This window comes from Gallus gallus, chromosome 2 (assembly GCF_016699485.2).
Source record: "Gallus gallus isolate bGalGal1 chromosome 2, bGalGal1.mat.broiler.GRCg7b, whole genome shotgun sequence".
In the NCBI taxonomy this organism is placed as follows: Eukaryota; Metazoa; Chordata; class Aves; order Galliformes; family Phasianidae; genus Gallus; species Gallus gallus.
The window spans coordinates 125,656,322-125,682,107 of NC_052533.1; the positions used below are offsets into that span (position 1 = coordinate 125,656,322).

General features: G+C 37.8%; 1 protein-coding gene across 5 annotated transcripts in view; it reads right to left on the bottom strand.

The window, feature by feature from the left end:
* Positions 1-378: 378 nt before the first annotated feature.
* Positions 379-25,786, bottom strand: part of RAD54B (RAD54 homolog B (S. cerevisiae)) — a 62,529-nt gene continuing 37,121 nt past the window's right edge. For 3 of the 5 annotated variants that reach the window (XM_015282912.4, XM_015282911.4, XM_025147029.2), the window contains 12 exons: positions 22,882-23,082; positions 20,845-21,132; positions 17,809-17,971; positions 16,902-17,127; positions 12,381-12,588; positions 11,685-11,824; positions 10,836-11,126; positions 9,349-9,524; positions 6,938-7,199; positions 5,601-5,667; positions 4,253-4,453; positions 379-1,575 (listed from right to left, as the gene is read on the bottom strand). In XM_015282912.4, coding sequence (XP_015138398.2) covers positions 1,355-1,575; positions 4,253-4,453; positions 5,601-5,667; positions 6,938-7,199; positions 9,349-9,524; positions 10,836-11,126; positions 11,685-11,824; positions 12,381-12,588; positions 16,902-17,127; positions 17,809-17,971; positions 20,845-21,132; positions 22,882-23,082 — 2,444 coding nt within the window. In that variant the 3' untranslated portion in view covers positions 379-1,354. 5 annotated transcript variants of the gene reach the window in all.

The window sequence follows — 25,786 nt, forward strand, 5'->3', positions numbered from 1 at the left end:
GTAAGGAACAAGCTCTTTAACAGGCAACCTAAAATGTTATAGAACTAAACAGAGTCTCATTCTTCAGTTCATCATTCTAATTGTACTAAGGAACAAAATTTGCATGCCAAAAATATTCATAATTGTTGATATTCTCCACCATGCCCTCACTTTGTCTGTCATTATTTTCTTTTGACATCCAGTCCTCAGAATCAAAGGAAATGCAAAAAAAACAAAAAACAAAACCCTCAGAAACAGCTTCCTATGGTGGAGAGAAGTCAGCGTATTTGATTTCCAGTTCCCAGACTCACAATGACAGGAAAATGTTTGATGATGGATTAGATTGGACTGTGAATTCCATGACATTCTAGAGAAAGGGAGAGCACTGTTTTCTGAAAATTGGTTGGACTTTTTAATGAGCCACTATTATCACAACAGGTACCAAATATCAAGAGTATGTACAACATATGGCACAGTGCAGGATTACCACAATGGAGTCCTACGCTTGCTCAAGGTCTTTCAAATTCTCTAAGTTTGCAGTTTTTCTGAAAAGTTTCCAATCTTCTGTTTCTCTGTGTCTTTTGAAGTATTTCCCATGTAAGATGTAATCTGGTTCCAAGCTTTTGCGCCTTCAGAAAGAAGGAAAACAGTCATAAGAAAAACATACAGTGAAAGGGTGCAGTACTCCAGAGTTTGACAAAAAAGGTCCTCAAATGAAGTAAGCTAAAAATTACATAAGCCTGTACTCAACATGCCTGAGGAATGAAGTTTGTTTATTTTTCCAGGTAAAAGCAATAGGTGAATTTCATAACATTTTGACACAGCAACAAACCCTGGCCTCCGAAACTTGGACCTCAGTAGCTATTGCTCCTATTTTCAGTAAACTGCAAATTCCAGGGAACAAACACTCCTCTTGTGATAAAGCCACAGTTATACAGACACACAACTTTTCACTGTCAAAACAAAAATCCAACCAGAGCCTTGTAAATGGCATATAGAACTGCATAATATTATAAAATGTGGCTGAAGAGTTGCCAGCTTTACAAATAATAAATCATTATAGTCAAACAAAAACTATAAAACAAAATAGACATAGATGGGAATGTATATAAAAACAATCTTACTAATTAAGATATCAAAGGAACAGAAGACTTGAAAGCAAAGTTAAATTTGAATATCTGTGTGATGATTATTGCAATTATTATTAACTTAATATTACCTGTAACTTGTTTTTTTAAACCTCAGGAATCACGTTTACTCAAAAACCACATCAAAACCACACAATACAGAATTTGGCAAAAATAACTTTGTACATCAATTGTTGACTACAACTATGAAGAGAAGGATGCGAGGGGTAGGGAAAGATACTGTAGTTTTATTGGGTGGGGGAAGTTGCATTGGTTACATTCTGGAAAATGAAAGAAACATTTTCTTTTATCCTTTCAAGAAAAGGATCAGGTAGAGCCTGATGTTGCCCAGAGAAATGCTTCCATTGCATCAACTGTGACATGGAGAGAGGTTTCTTTGAATTATGTTTCCCCTGATCTTGTCTGAGCTGACAACATCTAGACACTGAAGGTTTTTTTGAAGAAGGATCTGAAAAGAAGGATGCAGAAAATTAATTAGGGAAAACTATGAATATTTCAGTCTGAATCAATAAGACAGTTGGTGATAATGAATGCAAAAATAGAGCAATGTAAAGAATCCTGCTACGTCAATGAAAACTGAACATTTGTATTCGTAGTAAGAGGGGAAAGGCTGTTTCTTGCTCATGGATCAAGTTTATCAAAATCACCATATGCTAGCTTAAAGATAAATCCTTTCACAAATAGATGGAAGGGAAATATCCCATCTGGCTTTTTCCTTTCTTCCATCTTCCTAATTCTGTAATATTTGGGTTTTTTCCCATTCTTTAAGTAATTCTGAATATAGAAGTATCTTGCAGCAAAACTCAAGCCAGTTTCTATTTCCTCCCACAGGAGTCATTCAAACCAGCTAAGAAGAGTTTGAACAGTTATTTCACTGAACTTAGCACACTAGAGGTGGATCTCTAGTGCACTCTGTACATTCACACTATGCCAAGTTGCTCAAAAAATGCTATACTGTATATCACAGTAAGAAAAAGACAATTCCCTGTGAAGCACAAAGAGAAGAATTCACTTTGAATTCTAGAGATTCTAGGGATTCTAGAGTGCCAAGCAACAGCAGGTCATTGCAGGGTATGTCATCTATTGCTGACTTCATGATTCATCTGATGCATGTGATAAATAAAGAAATCAGTTCTGATGGAAAAAACTGCATTACCACTGTTAATGATTTAAACCATGTCATCAAATAGTTTCACAACAGTTACGTGTTTCTTAGCAAGTGACATAAGCAGCATGATGACTCAGTATTTTCGAGTTTTTTAAACTTTTGGAGAGACCATAATGACTCCCATATGCAACACTTTCCTTTTGACTGATGACACACACTTGCACTAGACTTGAAATTTATTATTTTACTGTCCAGCAGAAAAATTAGATTAGATGCACTTCTCAAGTACTTACAGATTCTGCATTCCTAACTTCATAAATAAAACCATGATCAAGTGAAATAACAATATTATACTTTGCTGATGATCTGACAGTCAGAAAAATAGCAGGCAACCCGTCTACACAACCCACACGTACTTAATTACTTCCTTTCAAAACTCTTGTGGCTTGCTGAAGATGGCCCTGGTATGAATTGACAACAGGAGCTTGGTCAAGACCATACAGTCGTATCGGTAGATATAATGGAGATTGTGAAAAGTTCATACATTGTGAAGCCTGTATAGTATTGTTTAGCTCCAATTTAGTTCATCTTTTGAATCATACTTGCTAAGAAATGGAGACAACAAATCAGAAGGAGTTCTTACCATTTTCTATGTTACAACATCTATTTCCAGGAACCAGGAGCTGGTTCCCCATTGAAGCAATCTGACAACTTTCTCTTCTTAGTAAAGTCAAAGAGACCAACTAATGGTAGCTGCAATCTGACTCACAACCATGACTTGTAAGACCATGACTCATAACAATTTGACAAGGAAACTGATGAGCCAATTTGTTCTCTGCTCTTTAGGAAGCCAAACCTCTCCCAACTCTTTCTATCATTTCTAACATTAAAGTTTAAGAATGTCTTTCTGGTTTTCCCTTGATTTACCACTATAAAGGTTCCATTTGCTGGGACCAAGATACAATTACCCTTGAAGGAGTCCTGGTTATATTCAGTGCCCTGAGACCCAAGAAACTGATGTTGGGGATGAATAGATGGGACCAATATGCATTCAAATCATAAAATAAGTAGTCAAGAATGTTAAGGTAATTGCAAAATCCCAATTAAAACTATATGCACAAGTGTTCGTCACAGAAGAAATATCAAATTTCTTTGGTCTCTGAAGTCCAGGAGCTCTACCTGCATCACTGCACAACAGTGAAAAAAAAACCAGTAAGATTTAACACCACAGCTGCATTTTCTACACAGATCCTTCGGCAGTACCTAAATGGAGGCTGGCATAATGCAGAACATCACTTGCTCATATGACAAGCAGTTTAATTTTTTCAGTCATAAAGAAACATACAAAGACTATGAAATCATTGTGTGGAGCAGAAATAAGGAAGAAACTCAAATTGTCATGGATACAGAAGCATTGTGCTTTCACTAATCAAGTCCTTCCCATTTTGGATAGACTGAGACAGCTCTAGCCTATTATCCAAAAACATGAAAACTATCAAGCAAAATAGTCATTAGGTCTGTATTACTTAATTGTGTTAATATATGTTCTCATAGCCATTCCTTGATGTTTTTTTTTTATTGTGATACTAGTGAATACTGTATATGCGTATTTCAAACTCCAAGAAAAGAAATGTACCCAGGCAATAGACACTTTTTTCTTTAGGAAATTGGAAACTGAATCTATCATTACTGTCCTAGAATACTTAGAAAAAAAAATACATAACACTTGTTGGTTGTAGTGAATCACTACTTAAACTGGCCATAGCTAATTCAAATAATTAACATGCACAATATATGAATTGGTTATTACTGCAAGGAATTAATATTTCTTTTCCTTATCTTACGAAGGGCTCCTATGTATCAGAACAATCAGTCAATATCTGTCTGGTCCCATAATTAATCTCACTGCTTCAATCCTGCTTTACTGAGCTTTGTAGTCTCCTCCAAAGATAGGCAATATATTCAAAAGGGATATAGTTCATCTGTCATAGCCAGAGATAATGAAGAAGAAACTCACTTTGATGGTCTTTGTTTCCCATACAATCACATTCAAGTAAGTCATGGGTAACACAGCTGGAATTCTCATGAAGTGTAAAGAGATTTCTGAGCTCCTCAACAGAAAAATGGATATGTTCAGATGTCTTGGAAAGGTCTACAACTGCCCCCGAAAGGTCCTGTTTGCTGATTTGTCTTTGATAAATCTTTTCTTCTATTGTGCCTGTATTGAAAAAACAATATATGGAATAATTTTTGACCAGTATGTCTCAAGAAGAAAAGTAAAATCCATTTCTTGATAACAGGCATTACAGAGGGATCTGGATAGACTGGATCGATGGGCCAAGGTAAGCTGTATGAGTTTCAATAGGGCCAAGTGTCAGGTCCTGCATTTTGGTCACAGCAACCCCAGGCCACCCTACAGGCTTGGGGAGTTGTGGCTGCAAAGTTGCCTGATGGAAAGGGACCTTGCTGTACTGATGGACAGTCAGCTGAACATGAGCCAGCAGTGTGCCCAGGCATCCAAGAAGGCCAATGGCATCCTGGCTTGTATCAGGACTGGTGTGGTGAGGAGGACTAGGGAAGTAATCCTGCCCCCGTATTCGGCACAGGTGAGGCCTCACCTCGAGTACTGTGTTCAGTTTTGGGCACCTCAGTACAGAAAGGACATTGAGGTGCTGGAGCAGGTCCAAAGAAAGGCAACAAGGCTTGTGAAGGGCTTGGAGAATGTGCCCTACGAGGAGAGACTGAAGGAACTGGGGCTGTTTAGTCTGGGGAAAAGGAGGCTGAGGGGAGACCTTATTGCTCTCTTCCAATATCTGAAAGGTGCTAACAGCAAGAGTGGGGTTGGTCTCTTCTCGCTGGTGACAGGTGACAGGATGAGGGGAAATGGCCTCAAGTTGCGTCAGGGTAAGTTTAGGTTGGATATTAGGAAACACTTCTTTACAGAAAGGGTTGTGAAGCACTGGAATAGGCTCCCCAGGGAGGTGGTTGAGTCACCATCCCTGGACGTGTTTAAAAACTGTTTGATGTGGTGCTCAGGGACATGATTTAGTGGTGGGTTGTTAGGGTGAGTTAGGGTACTATGGTTAGGCTGCAGTTGGACTTGACGATCTTGAAGGTCTTTTCCAACCTGAGGATTTCTATGACTATGATTCTATGATCAATATTCATAGCAAATGCTGAACCACTATTTTCAGGTGTGAAAACAAGAGCACAGAAAAGGCAAATGAATCAAGGGGATGGATCTATTTTAACTGAATTCAGAACAAATTAAGTATATCTTTCAAGAACGAATTATTTCCAAAAACTCCCTCTCTTTCTTCTACCAGCAAAATTTCTATAGAATATGTTAAAGCACTATCTCTGACCTGTGGTTAGAAGTCTGTAGATATGTACAGTACATTTCTGACCATCTCTCCACACTCTGGCCATTGCCTGAAGAAAGGAAAAAGATAAAGAGTATTAACAGCCTACTCTAGGACAAAATTACTGCTAAAACTTGTAGCCTCTGCTGATCAAATTACTGGTTCCGCTAGCTCATGCAGAAAGACGTTGCCCAAACAAATAATTTCTCAATAGCTGTCATTGACTGCTTTTATAAAAGTCTTCTGGTATTAACTGTAAATTATTTTGAAAACATAACTTGCTTTGTCCATCTATGCTCCTCTTTTTTGTGTGTGTGTTACAGTAGGAAAGCAGCGGTTTGATTTCCTGTCAACAGTCCTTTCTTCGTATCTCTTTTCTAAGCATTAGCAACAGCCGATTATTTCAAGAATACATCTCCAATGTATTTATTTATTTATTTTGCCACCACGCATCTTCAAAAATGGCATTGCCATTCCTTTTAAAATTGTAGAATCAGTGTTTCACATGTAATTCTTAAACAAAAAAGTAACTGAGTAGCATTATATAATTTTAGTAGAAAACGTAAGGGTTACATGCACATATTAGGTACAAGTACTCACAATATGGTTTGCAGTTTATGGCAAACTATAGCAATTTTGGCTGATATAGCAGTGTTTAGAGCAACAAAATAAGTGACCACATGGGGGTACTAATTCACTCCAGGAACCAGACCAGGGCCAAGAATCAGAGGTTATTTCAGGTATCAGGTATTTAGTATTACTCTACAGAGAGAAGTTTATTACTTTATGTATTATATATATATATATTTAATTGTTATTATTAGGGACTATTTTAAATGAACACTCTTATGCCAATTAAATAATCCCTTACAACCAAGGGTACTGTTACAAGCATAGTATGGCACTGGCTTTACTTTCTTTTAATATCATTGACACGTGTTTGCTTCATTCCCTTAATTCTCATTGGGATCTCTCCCTTTTCTTAAGTATAGCAAATAAACAGTAATACATTCTATGTATTCTAATCATAGTTTTCTTTTCTCTATAGGAACACAACTTTCCAGTTAAGAAGTGGGCAGGAAAAGAAGGGGAAAACATGACTCACACCTCTAAAGAAACCAGACTATACTCTTCATGCAAAGGGGGTTCCAGTAATACAAATATATACATTAACAACAGATAATTTTTTCTTCTTTTCAGAGTTTTCCTCCGTTATTGTATTTGTCCAGGCACAAGGTGATAGCTGGGTAGCAATAAGACATGTAAAGTCAGACATCTCAAAATCAGTCAGGAGCTCATTTGATGCCCATCACATCCCACAGTACACAACTATATCAGACCTGAATATCAGTAGCTGGATTCCAGTCGATATCATATAGGATCAAGTGAGAAGCTCCAACCAGATTCAGTCCCACTCCACCAGCTTTTGAACTCAGCAAAAAGATGAAAGCTGGGCTGAATTTACTATTAAAACTATCAACAATCTGTTGCCTCTGGGAGACGGGAGTATTTCCATCAAGTCTAGTATAAGAATATCCGTAACATTTGCATGTCTCCTGTAGTACGTTCAGTGTCTGAGTGTAATTGGATACCAGTACAACTCTGTCAAACAATGAAATAAAGCTATCTTAAAATCTTAGAGGCAGGTAAGGTTAAAGTACAATAACAAATAACTGAAGGCAACTTAAAAATTGGATGACAAGTCTAGCAAAAATTAAACATCAACCTGAGGTTACTCATATTTGCTAAGAAATAGAACTCATTATTTGAAGCACACACTAGATACATTATGTCTTACCATCAAGCATTCAGATATTAAATAATTAATGTTTTCCTTCTCAAGAGAATTTGGCTTAATGCATAGATTACAGGGATCCAGAACCAAACACAAAAAATTTTTTTAAATCTACATTTATAGAGAATAGCTGCTCTTAAGGTAGCATTTGCAGAAGATGTTGTAGCAGCTAATAAATAATGTAGGTAATTCTACTTATGGAAAAAGCTAATAAGAACTTCTATAGACAACTGAGAAAATTTCTGGTAAACAAGAACATGAAAGTCAAATAACAAAGCAATTACTCCTTCCTACATCGTTTGACTGAAAATAAATGGAATGAAGCATGATGAAAGATATCACAATCAATATAGCTTATTTTTTTTTAATAACTCAGTCTCTAGATTGAGTAACAACTCATCCTACATCAATGTTATCTCTCTTAAGTTTTGAGTAAATAAGTTTCACAGATCTAAAAATCTAGAATTTCTGTCCTACCAAGTACTCAGGGTGATACTACTGAGAGGACAAATATATTTTTAATTTAGGCCATAAATAAGACAATAAGCACAGTTAGGGCATTTTTTTCTGCAAGAAGTCTAAATCGAATGTATAAAATTCCATCAAAAATGGAATTTTAAAAAAATATATTTTTATTTTATTAAAAACAAGTACTGAAGAACTATAAAAGCAGTTTTTGGGAAAATGTGATACATTCACATTTTTAAATTGTTTTAAAGTTTTATTATTATTGTAGATGCCTCTACAACCAAATTATATCTAAAACACGTTTGTAAAGACTTTGCAAGATAGATTTTTTCATTGATCAACCTGAAATTCACACCTTTTCACTCAAAAGATGCTCCAAAAGAGCACTGGAATAGAATCTGTATATTGCAAAAAATCTATTTAGTGACAATGAGAGCTGGGGAACAGTAGAAAAAGAAACATGAACAGTACTGTATTAAAGCAAAAAAAAGTTGTAGAACGCCTCAAAATTACCTGTAACTCAGCAGCACTGACACAGGGAAAGATACTTTTCCCTGATACCTCAATTCTTTTGACTCAAAGGAAAAAAGGCTATTATGTTTAGATATTTAGCTGTCATTGGTTTCAATGTATGCAAGGCATATGAACTCCCACGATAGGCTCCAATTTCTGGTTTGTAAAAAGAGAGCATCAGGAAGAAACAAATTCCATAACATCAGTGCCAAGAGATCTGCCGTAACTTCTCACTACTGAATTACAGTATGTCCTATTTAAGCATCAAGTAAAACAAAAGCTAAAAGCCAACTACTTTTGGAAGAGCTGGGCTTCAAGGCACGAGTATATAAGAAAGTTAACATGAGACACAAGGTCGCGTTGAGATTTCCATGAATCAGCTATTTCACAGTTGTAATCAACAATGTGTATCCCATTACACTATGATAAACAGAGGTTTTCCTGTGTTTCAGTGACATTTACCATGGGGCAAATAAGCAGTTGCTGTGCAACTTCACCTGATGAGTCTTGTAGCCCTGGATGGAAGAGGCAGCAAGCACTGAGCAGCTAAATGTGATTAAAGAGGAAAGGAACTCATAATCCAGTCATTAAAAATATTTTTGTGAAATTTAAAATATTGAATACATTAAATAATTGCCTTAAGAACATTAAAAACATTGGGAAATCTTTGTAAAGATAATATGTCAGAGTACAGGTGCTATAGCTAACTCTACCTTAGTTGTGGGAACTCAATATGAAAAATACAAGTATCTTTGTCTGGGAATCACAGAAGAGCAGCTTGGAAAATTGTGTCAGCTGCAAATCCTAGGTTAAGAATTAATGAGGAAGAGCCAGGAGTACAATGCATAAATGTGTCTGCAAACATTTGCAAAAGCTTTATTTTGAATAATATGTCCCTATTACACAACTGAAAAGCAAAACAATACGCAGCAGGTCACTCCTACCATCTGCCTTTTACCTTTCTTTCACACTTGCCTTTCAGAAGAGCTGAGCTCTCGGATAGCTGCTAACAACTTCACCAGCACCTGCAATTTTCCTGAATCAATTTCAGAGAAAGTGTCAGAAGTATAATCTTGTGGAAAGACATCTGTTAGACCTTCATAGAGACTGGACTCAACATGCTCATCACTTTTCGGATCACAGCATTTTTCCTGTTAAAAATAAAAGGATTCAAGCTTCACATCCCCACTGAAATATTTGACTCTTCTTCTTTTTTTTTTTCTTTGCATTCTCTTATTTCTAAAAATTTGCAATATTTTTATTACAAAAAGAGGTACCAAAAGCTGTCACAAAGTAGTCTATCACATGAGCATAGTAAGCTTCCAGTACTGTATGGACAGCAGTTTTAGAACAGTGAGAGCAATTACCGTGATTTACATCCTCTAATCCAAGATTTTGTTTACAGCTGGGTAGACAGTAACATGCAATTCCACAAAGTGAAAAAATGCATTTTACTTCTATTTCTCTACTTCAACAACTACACAGATAGGCACCCACAGCAAAGCCATAACTAAAAGTTAGGGAAAAAAAAATCAATACACTGCATATTGTCTCTCAATCACATAATACCTTATTATGGAACTCCACAATCATTGACTCTTTTTAGGAAGATGCTGTCATTAGGTTTCCATTATTGCAAGGGAAGTGGAAGAAAAAAAAAAGGAAAAAAAGCTGGCAAATAATAACGTGCTGTAACTTGCAAACTGATGTTTCATGGGGAGAAAAAAAAACAGACTAATCAAACCCCCCAACGGTAATAAATGACCTGCACATATAGTCCTTTCCAGGCAGATAATTTCCAAAGGGTTATGCTTTCATTTAAGAAAAATTCAAATGGTTATACAATGAAGTGAAGGCAATTCACTTTGCTTGTCAGAGTTGCATTTTACAGAGATGTCTGCTGTGAACATCCCTGCAAAGTCATGAAGAACATCTTTTAAGGAACATTTACATTTACACTCATCTTACTCGCACTTGGACTAGTATCCATACAAGTTAGGAATACTAAGTTCTAAGTACCATGCTAGTTACCTGTAGGAAGGAGAACAATAATGTGGAACTAACAAAGTATAGGAGGTGACAGGATTCCAGGAAAAAGAGAGGCAGCTTGTACCAGTGATGTGTCGAGCCTGCAGCTGTCAGTATCACTGAACTCAAGACTGTACCAGAGGGAGTTTCGTGGGAACCAGCAGACAGAGTATACAGAATAATCTCTAGCTGAGTATTCTTTGTAAAGCTCACATTTGAATGCATTTTTACAAATACTCAGGGACTACACTAGGAGAGAAAATACATGAAGGTAAGGAAGACAAGAAAATGAGGTGATATGAAGGTAGAGACATTCCTACGTTCAGATTCCCTAACATATACATTTTTGAAAGCCAATCTCCTAAAGCGAGCCAGATGTGAAAACAGAGTGGAAATGACTAACTGCAGGCACCCACCCCCATGTAGATAAATACCTTTAAAGCTTTGAACAGAAGACATGGATGATTGCAAAGTTTTTTCAAAGCTCCTATGCATATTAGGTGAGGACTATTTTCTAGCCTGCCTTGTAGACAGGAGCTAATAACTCGAGAACTGAGCAGTTTCCGATACAATTCAAGCTGCAGTGCTGTTGGTTGGCAGAAGATTATGTTCTCCTTTTTTGGTGGAAGAAATTTGTTTATAACCTCCTGTGTTCTCCTAAGAATAAAGAGTCCAGTGAGGCGTGTGAGTTCTGCTGCTCTTTTTTCTCCTAAATCCTTTTCCTCCTAGAAGAACAAAGCACAAAATTAATGCTCATCTTGCATTTCATCAAAATAATTTTCTATATTATTTTTACTAGGTAGTTAGTGAATATTTTAAATGCATGACACCACTTCCAGCATGGGAACATAATGATCCGTTCCATAATCAGTACCACTGCACTAACTTAATTCTAGGTTTGGTTTCTAAAATCTTAAAGGAAGATAATTTCCCCAAGATACCCAAGGTTCAAATTATATTCCATAAATTTCTTGATTGAGGTAATAAAATAATGCAGTATTGTGGAGAAATTAAGATGTAACACAGTATCCTCATATGGTAATTTACATGACAGTTTTGGAAATTCAAGATGCTGGATGCCCGATAAAGAGCAGCCATAATCTCAATACACATCTATTCCTCACCTCCCTTTGGAAAACAACCAAATTTATTCAAATAAGAAGCTGAAAAACTTTTGCTCCCATTAATACTCCTGAAGTTCATTTATTCCACAGAAAGCAAATTTCACATTATTCTCTACTAATTTCCTTCTATAATTGCATTTTTTTTTTTAAATAACACACCTTTGTTGCTGAAGGTTCTCTAGATCTGACGATGGGCTCCTCATATATCTTTCTGTATGTGGATAAAGAACCAAGTACTCCTGGATTTACAAATTCTATTAATGCATAAAATTCTTGTAAGTCATTTTGGATTGGAGTACCTGGAAAGAGAAAAACAATTCTGTATCTGTAATCATGTATTCATAACAGATAATTCTGTCCTTTAAACTGACAAAAGTACAATTGTTGAATGCAGAGTTTAAAATTCATAATGCATCCTGAAAACAGATATTTTATTTCAATGGGAATTACTCAGAATATCGAATTAATCCAGAATGTCACTCCGATTAATAAACTACTATCTTCCTAGCTGAACAGACTGGATATCTAGTTGGTTTGACAAAGGGATTCTAGAAGGTATTCTGTTAAATAGCTGCAAAGGAAAATAATGAGTGTATAAAAATGGAGTCCTGATTCCCTTACAGAGGTTCCACAGCTCCTTCCCCATCCCTTAAGTTACACAAATTTTGCTCGTCACTCTTTTTTTTCTTTTTAATAATCTGTTTTTAAAAGACCCACTATTTGTGCACTTAATACCCATTGTGAAAGTTTATGTTGTGTTCCTGTCATATTTACAATATCCTTTTTCCTTCGTGCCAATCTGGTACTTTTAGCACAGCTACATATTAAAACTTATATTTAACTATAAATACTAACCAGTAAGGATAATCCTCCTCTCACAAGACAGATTAGTGAGGGCTGTAGTTGTCTTAATAGAGCTATTTTTCAGACGATGTCCTTCATCACAGATCAGGAGGTTAAATTCTATAGCCTGAATTTGATCCAGAGATCGTAGTAGCATCTCATAGCTGATTATCATAACTGAATAAAGTGGAGAACTGATGAATTCTTCTACTTTGTGGTCCTACGGGGACAAAGAAAAATATAACATACAACTGCAGTTTTTGAAATCACCCATCATACTACTCACAAATCCAGTGGCTACAGAATCTTTTCCAGCATGACACAAAACACTGACTACCTCCTCCAAGAGCTGGATTCTTGATAGTGTCTTAATTTGCAAAGCAAAGAAGGGATCTGATACAGCAATTATTTTTTTTAGCTTTATCACCCCATTAACAGACAATTTATTACTCTTTTAGACCTTGAGATCCTCTGAGACACATTACCATCAAGGTGAGAAATTGTTACAGACTCCCTGGAACAACTTCCCAGTATTTAGGTAAACTAAACAACTACAATCGAGATAACAAACAGGCAATTGGCTGCCCACACGTTCACTATGGGATCCTAAGCTGCAGTGTCCAGCAGAAAGTTACCACACTGCCAAATTAGAATTCCTCTTGTGATTTTGTATTGAACACGATATTCACTTTGTTCAAAGCCTTCAACATTGACGGATTGGTCAAAAGGAAAGCACACACAGTGCTGGACTCGGAAAATTAAGCCTATAACTAACCCTAGGAAACATGACTGTTCATTGGTAAATAGATGCAATTCACCTCTGAATCGCACGTTACTGGTCAGAAAGCATCTCTGAGACACTCCACCCTTAAGTGCCCTTCAAATCTCTTTATTTTTCTTTCAAAAGACATTCAGACTTTCTATCCTAAACTCTTAAATAAAACAACCAGAACCAAACGTGACAAAGAGGAAAACTAACAACAGTTATTCAGGTTAGAGCATTCAAGTCTGACCAGAATTGCATCTGTACAGTTCTAGACCTTGGAGACACAACTGACTTAAAAAAGAAACACATTAAGTTAACAAAGCACTGTGATGTGAAAGGGAGCTTCTTCCAAAAAAGGTTCCTAGAAGTGTCTGCATTTATTTACAGACCCTGGATGTAATAATAGGATTGTGCACCTGTCTGGTAATTACACATAGAAGTGGAAAATTCTTCTGTGGCCCATCCCTTGTCTCTCTACTGAGCTCGAGACACAAAGGCCCAGCACGCTCCTTCCTGTGTCCTAACAGTGTTTATTGCCTACACTCGCAACAGTTCCAGCTGACAAGCTGAAGAATCTCTTTGATCTTTAAAGCAAATCAAGTTAGAGCTTCAAAAGGTAGCATTATTTCCAAACAAGATCAGTGATCAAACATAAACAACTAAGGCTGGGGCCAGATAGTGAAATATACTCAAAGAACAATACCACTTCATTATCAGAGCCTTCAGAGTCTCCTATTCGTTGATTCAGATGAATCTATGGGCCAAATCTGGCAAGTTAACCCCCAAAGTAACTTGTGGTAGGTGAATCCCCACAGCATGTTCATGGAGAGGGCCTGCACGCAATGGCGGAAGCATGACACAGTGCAGAGCAGGTAACAAGGGCATGGACAGATCTCCTCAAGGATTTGAACTGAGCCACAGCATTCCTGCTGATTCCAAGTTTGCAAGACTAGAGGTGAGTGCCAGCTTAATATCCAGTATTTTTACTGCCAGTTTTGAAATAGGAGCAGAGAATTTCCCTTGCCCTCCATTCCCAGCACAGGAACAGAAGAGCCCTGTAGGCATCACCCAGTGCTGTCCCCACCCCGAATTTGGGCTCCATAGTGCAGCCCTCGTGACAGAAGCAGTGCCTGTCTGATCTTTTCTTGGAAAGCACCAGAAGACGAGCAGGGTCTGGGAATCTTTTGCTTTCTCACTCTTTCTGGGTATAAGCTGAGCCTATGGGCACTATAGATATAGTATATATTATTATGTACAGCAGTGAAAGATGGACTAAAAGTTAAAATAATTTTACAAGCCAATTTCAAATAATTAATGTATCCTCTCAACTAGCTGCAAGATATATATGTATTATAACCTCCATTTTCACAATTAACCAAAGTGATTTGACAGGTTTAAGAGAGGAGCCTGGAGCTACACGTAGAGCAATTGTCAGTCAGTATTAGGGCTCCAGAATGTCCCAGACTTACTCTTTGAACAGATCCTGCCCTGCACTATTCCAAATCCAGTGAAGTGTACATTAAAAAATGCTGAATCATGAAGCACTGTAAGCCTTGAATTGATTCAATTCTGCAGAATTTTAACTTAAAAACCTAAAGAACTGCTGTAGAAGTGATACTCTGCAAACAGATAACGGAGTTATTCTCTCAGTCACATCTCAAATGCTGATCACGTGGATTAATAAGACCTAAATGCAACCTCTGGGGGGAAGCCTTGTTTTTAAAAGCAACACCTTCTATCTGGCATCTGCATTTCAACAGAAGTAAACTGCAAGCACATTTTAAAAGCAGATAATGTCCTGTTTTTTGAAAGAATTTAGCACTGAGGGGTTAGGATCAGTACTTGGTGCTTCAGTGTGAAAATGAGGAAAACATGCCTAATGCATTTTATGTCTGCCACTTCTTTGAATGTATTCCTTGTAGGCAAGAATGGAAAAAAAAAACCATTGAGACAAGCTCTTCCTTTTAAGTTATACTGAAGAAATAACAGTATGATAATTGCTGGTTTTCTGTAGAAGATAGACAGTAAATTATTTTAAAAGACCTCATTATACTCCAGGCATGTCATACTGCATCTTGCTCTTGCATGACAATGTATTCACTGCTATTTGGGAACAACAGTCTTAAAAGCTGCTGAGTGTCCTCAATCCAAACAGCTCCAATGAAACGAGTAAGAATATTAAAGTTATTTAAATTAAAAGTCGGATAAAAGCTACTGTTATTTCGGGTCACAGTAACTGTCAGCAAATCCAGATTTCTTTCCTCCCAACATTATTCAGAAAAAACTGAAAGAAAACATTCAATTATTTTTAATCACCTTTTCAGGTAATAACATTACCCTATTATATTCTGTCTTCTATCCATTTTCCTTAGCAAATTCTGTATTTCTCCATCTCATCTATATTACATTACAGTTCCTGACAAGTCAGTTTGCTTCATTTCCACATCTTGAAACAAGTTACTGAGAAAAACAAATGATGCAAAGAGCACTTCTTACTGAGGTGGATATGGATTGGCCCCAGTGGAAGATGAGTAGTTTCAATAACTTCAGGATTTTGACATTTTAAGAGTGGAACTCAAATAATTACTTTTATAAAGTATTGTAAATTCTACGGAAGAGTTTTATAAATAGTTTGAACACTTGCATCTCGTCTGAAATATTCATTCTTCCATATAGAATGTAAAGTGCCTCCACTTCCTCCCACTGGTAGAATTCAATCAATAAGGACCAAGGAAAAATCACAAAATCATAGAATCAAGACTGGAGAAGACCTCTAAGATCATCCCATACAGCCATCCACCTACCAATACAGCCCACAGAACCATGTCCCTAAGTACTACATCTACCCTTTCCCTAAACATCTCCAGAGATGGTGACTCCAGCACTTCCCCGGGCAGCTTGTTCCAAAGCATCACCACTCTTTCTGAGAAGAAATTCTTCCCAATACCCAACCTGAACCTCCCCTGGCACAACTTGAGGCCTTGATCTCTCATCCTATCTCTGCTACCTGGGAGAAGAGGCTGACCCCCACATCGCCACAAGCTCATTTCAGGCAGAGGGCAATAAGGTCTCCCCTGAGCTTCATCTTCTCCAGACTGAACAATCCCAGCTCCCTTAGCTGCTCCCCATAAGGCTTGTGCTCCAGATCCCTCACAGCTTCACTGCCCTTCTCTGGATGTTCCAGGTCATCAATGTCTTTCTTGTGGTGAAGGACCCAAAGCTGAACACAGCAGTTGAGTTGCAACCTCAGCAGAGCTGAGTACAGGGGGACGATCACCTTCTTGCTTCTGCTGGCTTTACTATCCTTACAGAAACCCTAACTCTTATCACTATCATTAAAAGGAATAACTTCCTGAAATAACCAGAAACAGATAGCTGAAGTAAAGGTTAGAAAGTTTTCAGTAAAGAGTAACAGGAACTACCAGAGGAACACACTACAAGTCAGGCAAGCTGGAAGCTGTGTTATATAAAGCAAGGAAGCACTTCAAGGTACAACAGAAAGCTCTTCCTTAAACTAGAGGGACAAGGAAGAGAATGTCTCCTTTTATATCTGCAAAGGAACCGTGAGACTTATGCTACATAGGCAGGTGATCTTCAGCTGCTGACAGCTTAATGCACATATGGCTCTGAAGGAGAAATGAAGTAATCCAAATAAATGTTAATAGTGAACTACTAGTTCAGGTCTCTGCTTAAAAAAAAGAAAAAAAAATCACAAGTCCTAGATTGAGCCAGATAGGACCTAATCCCCTTTAGGAAATAAATCTTACCTGATCAACTGTAAAGACTTTGATCCTTTCGCTTCCCAGCCATTTCTGAAATTCTTTTTTCCAGTTTTTTACCAGACTCCCAGGGGTGACAATTAGTGCTCGCTTTAGTACAGGTTTACATCCATAGACCCCTTGACGCAGAAGGGTCCAGACAAGTGAAATGCACTGCAATGTTTTTCCTAAGCCCATTTCATCAGCAAGAATAGCTCCAAATCTGCCACTAACTCTGTAAGATATAAGAGGCCATGGTAACATTTTAAAAGATGTATCTGTAATTACTCACAACTGGTTTAGGGAATCGTTTCTCATGGTAGTTTCATTTACTATAAAGAATCTACTTATACCTACTATATGTTTATATGGTTATTATAGTCAGTAAGGACCAGAAGTCCTTGGAGTGAAATTCTTCATTTTCTAGATGAACGAACTAGCCCCCCAAAATCAAATAGCTTAAATCTTCTTCTAGAATTTAAAATATAACATAACATGTAATCCTTTTAACACTTGTATATACCTTCTCTTACTTTCACTGTACACACCTTCTTCGGCTCCTCTATTCCAAAGGACTGAATTATAGATTATACAGTTATGAATTAAATGAATTATAAACCCCAGAAAGCGGTGTGATTTAGCATGAGTCAGTTTGTATCTGTGTTTAGATGTGGTATTTTCAGCAGAACTGACAGGCCCTTTGCTGTACTAGCATCTCATCACATCTGGCAAAGTCACAGCAAACACAGTGCTACACAGAAGTCAGAAAAAAACTTGTGCAACCTTTAGTGGGGAAAGATTATTAATATTCATTAGCTGATCTATTTTTCAAATGCTTCCCTTCCAATGGTGTAATTTTTAAGATGGAACATGAAAATATAGGCATTGAAAGCCAAAAGGATAATTATGTTCTTACCTCATTCCCATTACACATTCATATAGAAATACAATTCCTTCTCTCTGATGTGGTCGGAGATTATTTGCAATGTAAGGATCCACGACGACATCCACCACAGGTAAACCAGCCTTGTTGAACATGCACTGATGACTTGCATTTGGTCTTGGCATAACTAGGGAATCTTGAAGTACAAAACATATGCAAATATTGCACTAAATTTGTCTTAGTTGTTAGCAAAGGGTATTATTCATCTAACTCAGCTACAGCAAAAAGTCAGTAATCTGATGGCTGCTAAAAACATTGGTTAACATACTGACCTTTCTCAGACAGAAAATGTATTTACTAACAAAGCATCTCGATAGCCTTCAAAATAAAAACCCTTTTACAGAGTTGTCCAAAACAGTTTGCACTTTTCTCAAATGTAAGGGTGACAAAATGAGCACTCTGAGCATTGGTTCAGGAGATGAAACTGCCTACCTAATAAATGCAGCATGACGACTTTGAATACACAGAGTTAAATCAGAAGAAGGTCTAAAGGGTTTCTAAAAGGAAAGTTTAAGAAAACAGCGACACACAGAAAGACTAGACTCCACATTTCAAGGGGATATTCTTGTAGCCCCGATTTCTGTAGCCCAGAAAGACTGCTTTGTCTGAGAAACAGAGAGAGATAAGACCATTTGCCAAAATAGAGGGGAAGAATGCGAGTGAGCTGACAAAGGCTGCCACAGTGCATAAATACAACAAGTTGACAGGTTTGAAGTCATACAGAGGCAAACAGAGCATGAAGCTATATCCTTTGGCTACATCTGAATAACAGTTTTGCTTGCCATAATTTGTTTACAGACTCTGATGGCATTACTTTGCTAGATGATGTCCATACACAGTTGGCTGATATTGATGCTACAAAACCTCACTGAGAAGTTGTACTGTCAGAAGATAGAATGAGAAAGCAATTTACAGCTTCTAATATTTTTAAATTACTAGAGTAGAACTATATTGATAATTTATTCATGGGAATAGGTCTGTTGAAGACTTGTATCACTCAGAGGGATTTTGTTTCCGACTGACCAAAGGCAGAGTTCTGACGCATTACATCAAATCACACCTGGATATACACAAAAGCCCACGGTGATGAAAATATCACCTTTCTGTCAGAATTTTGCAGCCTCAGAGATGGAGAAGAACCAAGATTCACATGACTTATGGACTAAACCCTGGAAATGGTACATGAAAGACATGATGTTATGTCTTTGTCCGTGTAGTCTGTTCTGCTGAGCACATAGATAAACAGCATTCAATTTTGAGAAAGCTGCATTTTAATCAAGTATTTTCATTGACATCAACATAAAACTTCTCAGTGTTCCCATCACAAAGTCCTAGTCTAGGAAAATACCTCCAGTACTTCTGAAAGAGTTTATGCACCAAGGCATTACATAAATGATACGATTCTCCAGCGTTGAGCAACACTACTGTGTGAGTCCAACCTAGTGATGTCTTGACAGTTCTCCGTATCAGGCAATTTGGGGAAGTCTCACAGGAGGTGTTCAAATTCACCAGAAGTAACAGAAAGCAAAGTACTAGAATAAAACTTAGCTTTTGACAGAGTAGTGCATAAACAACAAAGAAGTCCATTTGAGTATAGAACATATCAGCTCTTTGCTAGATTTTAGGTTAGAAAGCTAATGCAGAATTGTCACGAAAATGCAGGAAGGTGCCTCATTAGACCCAATGTAACCAAGCTGAATTCAAACTAGAAGACAGTGCTAATGAGTTTGCTCTTATGGAAGTGACAATGATATCACTAATTACCATATAATCAAGATATCATAGTTTATTTACATAGCTGTTAAGTAGCAGCTTTGTCAAGATATGAGGTAAAAAGCTGGACAGAGGTAAAACTAAAGTAACAATGTAGAACAACTCTTTTTTTAATATTTCTTTAAAATAATCTCTTTCATCTGAAAGATAAAGCCACAAGGTCTACTCTGAAAGTAATGCCTCCTATTTTATTATGTTGGCCCATGATGTCAGAGGCAGATGTTGGTGGTATGACAGCAGAGATTGAAACTTCCCGCTAATATTCCATCACGTGTTGTCACCATGCAACAGATGGCAGCAGAGGGGCAGTCTGACAAAACGGCGTCTGACACAGAAGTGCATATGAAGCAAAGGTGTGCCACTGAATTCCTCCATGAGGAAAAAATTCCACTCACAGACCTTCATTGACACTTGTTGAACATTTGTGGAGACCAAACAGTAGATGTTAGCACAGTGAGGTGGTGAGTGGTACATTTGAACAGTGACAACAGCAATGTGAAAGACAACTCATGTTCTGGACAGCCATACAGATGTTTACGAGTGTGGCATGCAGGCTACAATTCACTGCTGGCAAAAATGCATGGCTAATGGTGGTGACTCCACTGAAAAATAGTATTCTGTAGCTCATAATTTGCTCTGTCTAATAGTGTTATCATGTTCTTCGTATCTGTTATATTTTCCATGGAAATAAAAAGGAAGCATTACTTTCAGAGTAACCTGTGTAATTTAAGAATTCTCATGACTCTTCAGTACAGGCAGTTCTAGCACTACATAACAAAACTTTTATTCCAAAACATATCTTGTCGAGTTTGGGGCAGTAAAGTTACACTCACTGGCTGTTAAGGATCAAGCACCACGAGGAGCAATTATCTGCATTTGGCTCAACTGCTGTATTACTGACCCCACCAGGAAGCTGGAACTCATCTACAACTTCTAGTGTGTGTCAGATTGTTTCTCTGAACTGTTAGAAACCACTTCTTCTACAGAAGAAACCACTCAGAAACCACTTGCTTCTACATCCATCTGTAATACCTGTGAGCAAAAGTGATGAACTGCAGAGCATTCTACTTGTTAGAAACACATGATAAAATCCTAACATTTTGTTGACAGAAAAACCACTACTGTATTTCAGAAATGCTTCAGTAATACATTAAGGAATGTGAAAATTTTGGTTACACACCCAACTTTCTAGAGAGCCAGAGGGTGCTTAAACAAGCTTAAAACTTTGAACCTTACTTGTATCATTTGGATTGTGACGAGGTTTGCAGCTCTGAGGATTGAGGAGAATATTCTCTTTAGTACTGGGTTGGCAGGCACTTTTGATTGGCTTACAGAATTGTTTCATGGTAGTTTGAGGTAAAGCAGTTGGGACTGTGTCATGAGTCGCTATTCCAGCCTGAAAACACCTGCCACTGCTGAAGTCATCTGCTGAAATTACACCCATCACTTCAATTTCTTTTCCTCCAATCATCAGTGTTTGACCTTCCTCAAGACTGTCTAACTCTTTAGATTTATATCCAGTACCTAAAAGAAGATCAAAATTTAGGAATTAGGACAACACAGCAAATACTACTTCCTTAACATCAGTATTTATTTGCACAAAGGATAAATAAAACTGTCAACAGGTCTATCTCCGTGCAAGATCATTTGAATTCCAGGCTGAAAAGCTCAGTTCTAAGTCAGGATGGGCTTTAAGGGGAGATGTGAACTTAAGAAAGACAAAAAGCAAATCCACAAAGCTCAAATGTTTATGCAGCTGCCTGAAATAATTATTTCCATAACACACAGCAAATTAAAAGAGAGGGCTTCCTAGATTCTTAGTAATATATTATTAAGAATTTAGGACGCTTGCAAGAAGAAGAGCAAGAAGTTCTGCTGTCTAGCATCAAAAACAAGCTAAAGGCAATGCTGTTTTTAGGTTTCCATATTCCTTTTTAAATCCTGCCCTGGTATGCCTGAGTAAAAAATAACCCAAAACCTTCCCTTAACTCCTTTTTTCCATTTAAAAATAGTAATTCTGGATGCTCATTCACATTCACTGCAAAACTGCTAGGATTAAATGCAATTTTGGAGGTAAACACCACTACCCCTCACTCAGAGTGCCTATAGAATAATTGAAGAAAATTTAAAATCACACTACTTAAATTGGTAAATTTATGCTTTTCTTAGAATCCATGAACACTGAAAGCAGATCAGCACCAGTGACATTGGTACCGCTGTGCTCCCTGACGCAAATAAACACAGCAAACTTTAGCACTGGGAATCAGAATATTTGTTTTCCTATTGTGTTTTCTGCTAATTCAAGAAGACACAACAACAGGGTGGTGGCTGATGCATTCCAGGCATTGCTCTCTTTCTCTCTGCCTTTTTCAAACCCAAGCAAGTCTGTACATATATTGCTTCACTATTACTGAATTTGAATTAACTTCTAAGTCACTGATTTAAAACTGCATGGTCCTAACAAGGCTCACAATGTCATGATTGTAATTAAAAGAGCAGAAGAGCCAAGTCAGCCCCCAAATTAATCAAATTATATTTTGTAGCAACACTGTCCAAACCAAATTCCTTACTAAATATGTTTGGCTAAGTTAGCAATGCTAATTCTTGCTTTTCTTTCAGTAAAAAATACTACCTCAAATTGACTGGAGCCTACAGTTTGCAAGTCTTATTTTTAACTCTGATAACAACCAAAACTGTGTCTTACAGCAGCAGCTGCTGCTAAAACTGCAAGACTAAAAATTGCTACACAGTTGACTTTGGCTGGAAAATGTTGCTGTTGTTTGTCTTTCTGACAAATATAATAGTTTTAGCTGCTTGATTGGCCTGGAAGTACAGATCCAACCTCAGACATTCCCGGTTCCCATACTACTGACTGGAATGTCTACAAGAAACTTACCTGTCTACCTTCTTAATTCTCATACCTTCTCTAATGCAGTACAAGAGCAACCGAAATAAACTCCTGCCTCATTTAGCATCTCTGCTGAATTAGTACAGCCCCGTTTCCAGGTCCTCTCCTTGGATTACCATTTGGTGCTCTGTGAAGAATGTTACACAGCCTGCTCCAGACTCCCCCATGCATCTGCTTTATATGTAAGAAACATAAAGCTTTATTTCCATTTCCCTCACTGCAAAAAAACCCTAATCTTTTCTTATCCTGTGGTCAATTTCGGTACTGGGAACTCTAAAATATCTAAAAAGCCTTTTCTCTGTTATTCACAGCACATTAATTTTAAGCCAGCTGCTCACTTACACACACATGTAAATGTACGGTACCTCTGCCAATGTCTTTGCCTTCCATGTCTTTCAATATTACTGACTTTCCTTTTGTAATAAGAATAGCATCGCCTTCCCACTTCTTGTGCTTCTTCTTTGATGCCTTACACCACATAACACTGAAATACTTCGTGAGGCAGTCAGGTTCTTCCTGCGCTGCTGCTTCCTTTGCCATCCCTGATGTTGGCAAATGCATTGCATCTAAAAGGGAAATAAAACAACAAAGCATATCTCCAGTTCTCTTGATGAAAAGTATATTCATTTCCATTTCAAAGAAATGCATTTCATCTTATATAAACGAAGTGGCGTACTTCCTCTCCTGGGCTGTTGATGTTAAGTTTGGACTGAGACAGAATAGCATGTAAGGACTCATCCTGAAATAAGAACCATTAAATCGGTTTTGGAAAGTATGTGCTTTCTGGGAAAGGACATTTCTTGGTGTATTGCTCAGAGAGATCCTGATTTGTCAGAACGGATGATAACCGTGTAAAAAGAATAAAAGGAAAGGCTGGAAAACAAAACAAAACAAAAGGGAAAGGAGCATGGGAGAAAATGACCGGTCCTGATGAAGTGGTGCTGGGCAACATTCTGGAAACAAGGGCAGGAAGAGAAGGTTCACGACAGGAAGCAAAGGAGGCCAGTACACAGGTCTGAAGTCATTAGTACTAAGATGCAGAATAGCTATAACTGTAATAATGCAAGAGATCACTTCAACTGCTTTCCTCACTCTCTTTAAACATAAGTGATTGTATAAGCGCTGAAACAGACATCTCTTGAGCGTGTGGCAACCCAAATGCTGTCACCGGGCTCAGGCTGACTTTGATTTGTCAGCAGTTAACTCATTCTAAGCAACACAAATATAAAAGCTAATACAAAATGTTTAGGTTAATAAGGTTAAGAAATTATAATAGAACTGACAGCAGTTGATCATAATATCGATTAAGAATAAATGCATGCTTCCAAGACTTAGCTATCTGACATGAGCCAAGTAATGGCAGATAAGTCCTCAGCATTATCTAAGGGAATATCTGTAGCATTCCTTTTCAGCACATGCACAGCTTCAAAGAGAGAATCAGACTAATTTTCATTAAAATACCCTTGCACGCTGGCAAAGGCTTACATCGGTTTGCTCCTTTGATTCCATCTGGGATTGAACACTACAGAAATCTGTTACGAAGAAGCGCTTATGCCACAGCCTAACTTTTCCACTGTTTCCAAGTGTGCTGGTGTTTAAGGGGAAGACGGAAGGAGCAGAGGTTTGCTTACAATAAAGATGAGGCAACTTAATAGTAACGAGGCAAATTCTCAATAAATAGAGGCAACTACATAACTTATACAACGAGCCTACATCTTAAAACTGTGAAACACCAGCATGTTATATGTCTAGGTGAGTGTGCAATTTTTGAAGTTTTAGAATTGCTATCTAAACGAAAAACTGTTTTGGGGGGCATTAGTCAGTGTCTGCAGTATCTCTTGTGACAGGTGCCCCACCTCCAAGGGGTAACAGAGCAGCTACTGGGCACAGGCACAGCAGGCAGGGGTCCTCGTAGATGGAACCTGGGAAATGAGCCAGAGAGAAGAACAAATCCTTACAGTTTTGCAAAAAGGTGCAAAGGTTTTACTGGATCTTCAGTAATCACAAGAAATACGATTTGGAGGAGCAATGGATAGAGAGGGAGAAAGAGAAAACTCTTACTGTGCTAAAAATAAAAGATATTTGATTCTGCTTTAAGTTTCCATACATCAATTGATTAACAAAATCACAGAATCATAGAATCACCAAGGTTGGAAAAGACCCACAGGATCATGCAGTCCAACCATCCACCCATCACCAACAGTTCTCGCTAACCCATGTCCCTCAACACAACATCCAAATGTTCTTTGAACACCTCCAGGACCAGTGACTCCACCACCTCCCTGGGCAGCCCATTCCAGTGCCTGACCACCCTTTCAGAGAAGCAGTATTTCCTAACGTCCAGCCTGAATCTTCCCTGGCACAGGGAAAGAAATACAAGACAGTTTTCTCTTTGTTTTTCAAACCAGTTCCCGTATTTTAATCAGCAACTGCTATTCCTTACATCATTTAAAGATTTCAAGTAAGTTACTGTAAGAATGAGAAAGAATGAGAAAGCATTAGCATTGGATGCTTAGGATGCCCTTAGGATGCTCCTCCACAACCAGAAATGACCTCCTGGTCTTCTCCATTGACCTCCCATGTGAGTTTGGTGACCCCTAAGATTTGTTTTATAGTCATTGCTGTTTTACTCAGGGAGTCCTGTTTGTTGTTATCTGAATCACCAATAGATTAACTTTCAGGTCAATAACAATTCCTCAAACTTTTCTTAGCCCCACTTCAGGTAAAAATAATAACATTGGAAACTGCTAGCGTTTTGTAGCTGATTTTTGGAGAGAAGGATTTCTAAAGCAAACTGCCCTCAGTGAGCAGCAAACTGGACGCCACTATTCCATATAATACTACCATGTTCCTATGGAAATACTGAAAATGAACAGAATGTGATGCTCAGTTTTCTTCCCTCGATTTGTCTTCTACTTACCGTAATTTCTAACAATACCCAATAATGATTTGTTTCAGTCAGTGCCACATAAAGTATTCTCCTTTTACCTATAACTACAGTAGAGTTTCGGATAACAGTATTAAGGTCTTTTTCTTTCTCTGCAGCCAAACCCTTGCTGCCTGCTGATGGTAGGCACCACCTTAGACAGAGCTGGTTTTGCTGAGATCCTGACTGTAGGTGTCAGTTCTGCATTGCACTGTTAATCAGTTGGGACTGAGAACAATAAATAACAGGAACTCTGTGTATACCAGACTAAGAGGAAGATCAGGAAATCATGCCCATGCATCTCCCTTCCAAATGGCTAACTGCCTCCCAGGGAGTGCAAGAAA